Source organism: Poecile atricapillus, chromosome 15 (assembly GCF_030490865.1).
Source record: "Poecile atricapillus isolate bPoeAtr1 chromosome 15, bPoeAtr1.hap1, whole genome shotgun sequence".
In the NCBI taxonomy this organism is placed as follows: Eukaryota; Metazoa; Chordata; class Aves; order Passeriformes; family Paridae; genus Poecile; species Poecile atricapillus.
Window position 1 is genome coordinate 6,644,146 of NC_081263.1, and position 7,022 is coordinate 6,651,167.

The 7,022-nt window shown below is 48.0% G+C and overlaps 1 protein-coding gene across 1 annotated transcript; it reads left to right on the top strand.

Annotated features, from left to right (window-relative positions):
- The first annotated feature begins 331 nt into the window (after positions 1–331).
- Positions 332–1,372, top strand: NPBWR2 (neuropeptides B and W receptor 2). The gene has a single exon (XM_058850762.1). The coding sequence runs from the start codon at positions 373–375 to the stop codon at positions 1,369–1,371; it is 999 nt and encodes a 332-aa protein (XP_058706745.1). The 5' UTR covers positions 332–372; the 3' UTR covers position 1,372.
- Positions 1,373–7,022: the final 5,650 nt, after the last annotated feature.

Genomic DNA, 7,022 nt, shown 5'->3' on the forward strand with positions numbered 1-7,022 from the left:
AACGGGAGCCACTCAACTCCCCCAGCAAAGAAAAGGCAAAGCTCACTGGAATGCTCTCGGAAAGAAGAGTTCCTTGACTTATTTAGAAAGTCATAATTATCTTGTTTCCTTGGTTCATGGGTCCTTATGTCTTCCAAACATTTTTTTCCCTCCTCTCATCACTTCAAAATCTAGCTTCTCCAACAGTGAGGAGAGGTAAGTTAGATGGTCCATGAAGCCTCACAATTCATCTTTGAAAATAAGCTGAATCTAAATGAGCTAACAGCTGCTTCTCACAGGAGCGGGGAAAAAACCCAACCAAACAAAAAACCTCTCACTTCTGGGTTAGTGAGGCTTTCAGTGGCATCTGAGGGTGGTCTGTGACCAATAGGCATGGGGAACATCTCCTTTTGGGATGATCTGAACAGCTCCTGCAGCAACACAGGCAACAGCTGCTACCTAGAAAACAGCATGAGATTCAACTTCACCCTCCAAGAGCAGGCACCTGATTTCTACGTTGTCCTGCCTGTGATCTACTCTGTGATCTGTGCTGTGGGGCTCACAGGCAACACTGCTGTCATCTATGTGATCCTCAAGGCCCCCAAGATGAAGACTGTGACCAACATGTTCATCCTGAACCTCGCTATCGCTGATGACTTGTTCACCCTTGTCTTGCCCATCAATATTGTGGAGCACCTCCTCCGCTACTGGCCCTTTGGAGAAATCCTTTGCAAGGTCATCTTGTCCATAGATCACTACAACATCTTCTCCAGCATTTATTTCCTGACAGTGATGAGCATAGACAGGTACCTGGTGGTGCTGGCTACAGTCAGGTCCAAGAGGATGCCCCACCGCACGTACCGAGCGGCCAGGATTATCAGCCTGTGCATCTGGATCCTGGTCACCATCATAGTCCTCCCTTTCATCATCTTTGCCAACGTCTACACCGACGACCTGGAGATCAAGAGTTGTGGTCTCAATTTCCCCAAGCCCGAGAGGTTTTGGTTCAAAGCCAGCAGGATCTACACCCTCATCCTTGGCTTTGCTATTCCAGTATCCACCATCTGCATCCTCTACACCATGATGCTCTACAAGCTGAGGAACATGCACTTGAACTCCAATGCCAGAGCCCTGGACAAAGCCAAGAAGAAAGTCACCATTATGGTCTTCATAGTTCTGGCTGTGTTCCTCTTCTGTTGGACCCCCTTCCACCTGGCCACCATCGTGGCTTTGACCACTGACTTACCCCAGACTTCCATGGTCATTGGGATATCCTACTTCATCACCAGCCTAAGCTATGCCAATTCATGCTTGAATCCTTTCTTGTACGCTTTCCTGGACGACAGCTTCCGGAAAAGTTTCCGGAAGTTGCTGGAATGCAGAACTTCTTGAGCAGGGGGTTGGGGCTGGCAGGTCCCTGCCCTTCCAGGGCTTTTCAGGGGCAACTTTGCAGAGTGAAGGGGCAGCCAGTGAATGCACAATGTCCTTTCTTTCGTTTACACGTAATGTCTGGTCTGTTTGTAATCCTTATCAGCAACAGGCTTTGTCCTGCCCACTTGCAGCTCCTGTGTTTCCCCTCTTTGCTCCTACCAGCTCCTCAGAGTTGCATTTCTATGCCCCGATTTTTAATTTCACCCTCTGAATTATTAAGGACAGAACATTTCCTTTTCAGGGGTGTACTTCTGCCACAGAGTGGTCCTTTATTGCCATCTGCTGTACAGCACAGACAGGCTGGAGACCAATTTCCAGATGAGTGCAGTGCTCAGGTCTTTGTCACTGTGTTATTAGGGAGGATTGTTTAATGGAGCAGAGCTAATGAGCACTTTCAATGAAACATCAATAAAGCAGAGGATGAGTATTTGGAATAGAAAAGAAACTATTTTCATGTTAATGTATGTTCCTGTATGTTATGGCTTTCTTTTGATTTTGACAGATGTCCACCTTCCACCCCACCACAAATTTCCTCTTTTCTGACTTGTTAAATTTAGACCAAAAGGAAGATTTGAGTTTCAAAAATAGTGCTAAACAGCACACCATACAAATACTATGACAACTGTGAGAACTTGTGCTAGAAATTATTTTGAACTAGTTGTTCCTGTTAAGTGTCAAATACATATTTATTTAAGAGTGAGTAATGAAATAAACCTCATGGGGGAAAAAAAAGACTGGTCCTTCTTTCACAAGAGAAAATTTATGCTACTTATGCCATGTCTTTGCTATATATATTGCATTTTGCCTATTATAAAATAAAACATGGTAGGTTTGTAACAAAATTAAGGCATTTAGTAAGCCAGAAGAAAAACTCTACTGAGCACTGCAAATATAAAGTTCCTTCTTTCACAGATAAATAATCAAAATACTTGAACAGAACCAGAACTTGACTGGGAGAGTCTGGAGATCAGAAACTTCATATCGAAAGCTTGGAAAGCTCATTCTCACACCCTTTAGCACTGCAAAGTTTGTATGTTACTGGTTTTAGGAAGGCTGTCTTAGCTAAAATATTTCTTTCAAGCTTTCTCCCAATCCCAGGCAGCAAGCTCTGCTCTCACCTGTCCAAACTCCCCCAGAAAAACGCAGGACAGGTAACACAAAACAAGAGGAGACTGCAGTTCTCAGATTAAATGGGCTCTCAGAGCAATGGGTGAGTGTGGGTTGGAGCCCCCAGGTGAGAATTCTCAGAGCACTGAATTGCCCTGAGCCCCCCAACAACAAAACTGACAATGGCAATTTCATTTATAGAAAACGAAAAACAGATGTGTGGATGATACAAGATCACTCCATTGCCTTCTCCGTATCAAAGGTGCAAACGGCGGAAGAACTATGAAGGAGAACATATTCTTCCAGGCAAAACTTCTCCAGGAATTTTGCTTTAGCATGGTTGCCACCTGCTGGCAATGGGCTTCCCACTTGGAAAAACTTGTCAGAGTGAGAGAATTGACTCAAATTATGTCACCTCTCACACAAGCTGCCTAATCAGCTGAAACATGACTGTTCATTGGCATTGGGGCTCTAGGAAATGCAATATATTTTTTTACAGAGAAAAGCTACTGTATTTTTTTTCGATGGAAAGGATCTTTTCAGTGTGAGTTACCCACTTTCAGACATGACAGTGATATTGCTGGAGTTTTTTCCATTAAATCACAAGATATGACAGTCACAGAATCACAGCATGTCTCAAGCAGAGTCAAATTTCCCAGGACCGTGTCCACTTGGGTTCGAAGGTCTCCAAGGATGGAGATGCCACAGCTACCGTGGACAACCTGTTCATGTGTTTCACCACTCTAACAGTGAATTTCCTTCCTATGGTTTAATGGAATTTTCCACATTTCAGGCTGTGTCTCCTGTCCTGTCACTGGACATCACCGAGGAAATGGTTCCCTCTTCTCTGAACCGGCACTTACAGACTTCGTATCCCCCAGGCCTTCCCTTTCTGAGCATGAGCAGCCCCATCCCAGCATCTCCTCATGGCAGCATCCTGCTGCATCCGCGATTTTCTCCACGTCAAACACTCTACAGGAGCGTGGGTCCCTCGTGTGGGTGCCAGGCTCCGAGGGGAGAAGGATTTGCCCTGTCTGAGGTGTCCCCCCGTGCTCAGGAGAGGCTCCAGCTCTGGAGGAGGCCGCTGTGGTTCGGGCCTGCAGCACTAAGCGGCACTCTCTGCTCTCAGCTCGGCATGGCTGCAGCTCCTTCAGCCTGCTCAGCCTCACACTCAGCCTGGCTCCCTGCTCCTGCAGCAAACTCGGGCTCCCTGTGCCTGGGCAGAGCCTCGGAGCACAGCACCCACAGCCAGGCTGCTTGGGTTCCTCCTGGGAGAGCAGAAAGCACCTCCAAGGAGATGCTTGCCCACTCCCAGCACAAGATTGCCCCAGGGATACCCCGCATGCCAGCTCGTTCCTTTGAATTTCCTCCCACTGCTGGGACTGGCTTGTCACACCAGCCCACATCAGCTGCATCTTGAAGACTGGAAGCAGGGGGGGAATAAACCCCATTAATGATTCACTGAATAAATCCCCTCCTAAAGCAAGCATCCCGTCTGGGGTCTGCAGGGTGGCAGGAGGCTGAATTAAGAACCCTCGAGGTTCCCTCCTCCTCCTAAACCCTTCCCAGCCAGCCATGCACTGAGCAGAGAAGTCAGTTCAGCCTCACAGCTGGGGAAATTTCCTTTTGGGACAGCTTGGGATGTGTTCATGGGTGCAAAGGTCGGGTGCAGCCACACAGCTCCCTGGACATGGCAGGAGCTGAAGCCTTTCCACTTGCTCCTTGAGGAAAGAACTGCCTTCCTCATCTGTCACACCCGTGAGGACACAGCCCTGGAGGACTCAGCTCCATCATCCCTGGGAGCCATCTCCTAGGCCAGAACAGGAATTAGGGCTCCCATTCCCACTGCAGGCTTTCAATGCAGGCATCTGAGCTAAGGCAGGGGATCAGATGCAGTTGTTGCTTTTGAAGTCTTCGTGCTGCAGCAATATTGGCTGTTTGGATCAATTGTCCTCATCCGAGATCTGCTGCAGCTTGTTCTCCCGGGAAGCTCTAATCCCCTGGGTCTTAGACAGCCTCACACTGCCTCCCTAAGGCTGGTCACGATTTTTGGTTGAGAAAAGAAATCATACCCCACTGAGAGTTGAAAGCCTGGCTCTCAGAAGCATCTTTATGTGAGAAAAAGATGAAAATAAAAATTAAACATGGATAAGCACAAACTTGGACTGTTGAAGATGAGGAGAAGAAGGGTCTCCAGAGGATACTGTTCAATCCAAGACAGAGAATTTGTCTCTTCTCTTTACAGCCTGGCATCTGTAGCACTCACATTGTTTCCTTGGAGTTGCTGGGAACCCCAGGGTGCTGATGATGCACCCACCATAAACCCAAGGAAATGGTGGCACTCCGGCTTTATTGCCATTTCTGGGAGAAATAAGCCCAGTTTGGTGCCCTCGGAGGGTCTGAGCACATCAAGGTTTGACATGCCCACCTGCTGCTGAAGGGAAGGGGACTTCCCAGGCTGCATTCCCTCTCAAAGTGAGTCAGGAGGTCACCTGAGGATCCTCTGTGGGCTGTGGGACATGGCCCTGGCTGCTCCCTGTCCATGCCCAGGGCAGAGGGTGTGGGTCTTGCCCCATCCACACCACCACTGCAGCTGAGATTGTGCCTGGAGGCAGTTTTGGGGTGATGAACTCTTGTTCTGTGGCAGCTCTGAGGCCTCCAGAGAAGCTCCAGGCTTGTCATCATGGAGTGACGAGAGGAAATGGCCTAAAGTTTTGCCAGGGGAGGTTTGATTAGATATTAGGAAATATTTTTTCACCAAAAGGGTGGTCAAACTCTTGAAAAGGCTTCCCAGGGCAGTGGTGGAGTCACCATCCCTGGAAGCGTCCAAAAAACCTGTGCATGTGGCATTTCATGATTTAGTGGTGAACGTGGTGGTGTGGCTGGGTTGATAGCTGGACTCGTTGAGCTTCTCTAAACTTAAGGATTCCATGATTCTATGCTATCAGGCATCCTCTAAAAAAATCTTTCCAAAGTACCCATTGAAAAGCCACGAGCCACATTTTCCTCCCTACTCCTCTTTTTGACTCAAAGCAGGAAGAGGAGTTAATTTAAAGGCAAAGGCCAAGAAGAGTAACTGTAAATATTTCCATGAGTCCTTGTTGGCATTTGTGTTTGCAAAGTGAAGATGCAGAGAGAAGGATCAAAGCTGCCTGAATGGCTTTTAATTACAAGCCTCGATTGTTCTATTTTCTCTCAGAAAAATACTGCAATTATCTAACAAAGCTCTTCGAGTGGAATTAGACACTAGCCCCAAGCTTCAAGGGCTGTTCAGTGGCTATTTTCTCTTTTTAAAAAAAAAGTAAATTTGATGTGTAGATAAAAACCAGGCACTCTACTTACTGCCTACAGCCAATTCTGGGGCTTCCTGGGTAAACAGAGGATGGGAAGCTTTCCCCATGAGGAAGTGCCTGGGGTGCACCAAAGGCTGGTGTCGCTCTGCCAAAGCCCCCCACCACGATGTTCCCTGGCTGGGTGGGGTGGGGGCTCTGGGTGCATCCCATGGGGGAAGTGGGAGGTCCCTCTGGGGATAAAACCAGCTACAGTTTGACAGCAAGATCTTTGTCCCCATTTTCAGTTTTCCTGAGATGTGTTTCCTTTCTCTGTCCTTCACCAGACTTCTGCACATCCCCATCACCTCCCCTTGCTCCAGTGCTTCTCCTGCACAGCTCATGCCAGAAGTGTAAGACACCTTGGGAGTTTCTAAGGTCCGAACCATTGTACAAGACTCAATAAACCAGCTGAATAAGGAAATCAGAGAAATAAGGATTCAGTTTTATAAACTTAACCGTCAAATGAGATCGGAGACTTGTAATTAACAAAGTCAGATTTCAATGCAATGAAAAATCTCCCCTGAGACCCAGCCTGCTGCTGCTGAGCATTGATGGAAATCTTAGGGATGTAATTAAATCTCCCTTATCCGTGTGATGGATTCAGCGGATCCTTCATGCAGTGGCCACACCCAGCTGAGCTCCTTCATCCACGCTGACCAGGAGCTGGGATGTGAAGCTGATGGCCACCATTTCATCACCAGGGCAGGTCAGAGCCTCAAAAAATCACAGAATCACAGACTCACATAATGGTTTGGGTTGGAAGGGACTTTAAAGATCACCCAGTTTCAACCCCCTGCCATGGGCAGGGACACCTCCCATTAACCAGGATTCTCAGAGCCCCATCCAGTCTGGTCTTGAACTCATCCTCCACAATCCTGGTGGGTAGCCCCAGGCAGAAGGGCTCGGTGGCTTCACTGACACCAGAAGATGCAGCAGTTTTCCAGCCAAGCACACCCAAACCCTGGTGCAGGTGCCAAAGCAAACCACAGGGAGAGCCCTGGTTTTCTTTCCATTGCCACCTCCCAGCCACCTCTGGAATGCAGGGACAAGGGTAAATACCAGCACCAGGGGCTGGGCTCATTTTCTGCCCCTTCACGCTGGGTCCCTGGGAGCAGGTGATTATCTCCAGAAATTTTAATGTCATGAAGGTTGGATAGATGACATTTAAGGTCC

Coding starts and splice junctions, on each gene's coding strand:
- NPBWR2 (XM_058850762.1), top strand. CDS start 373: ATGGGGAACATCTCCTTTTGGGATGATCTGAACAGCTCCTGCAGCAAC.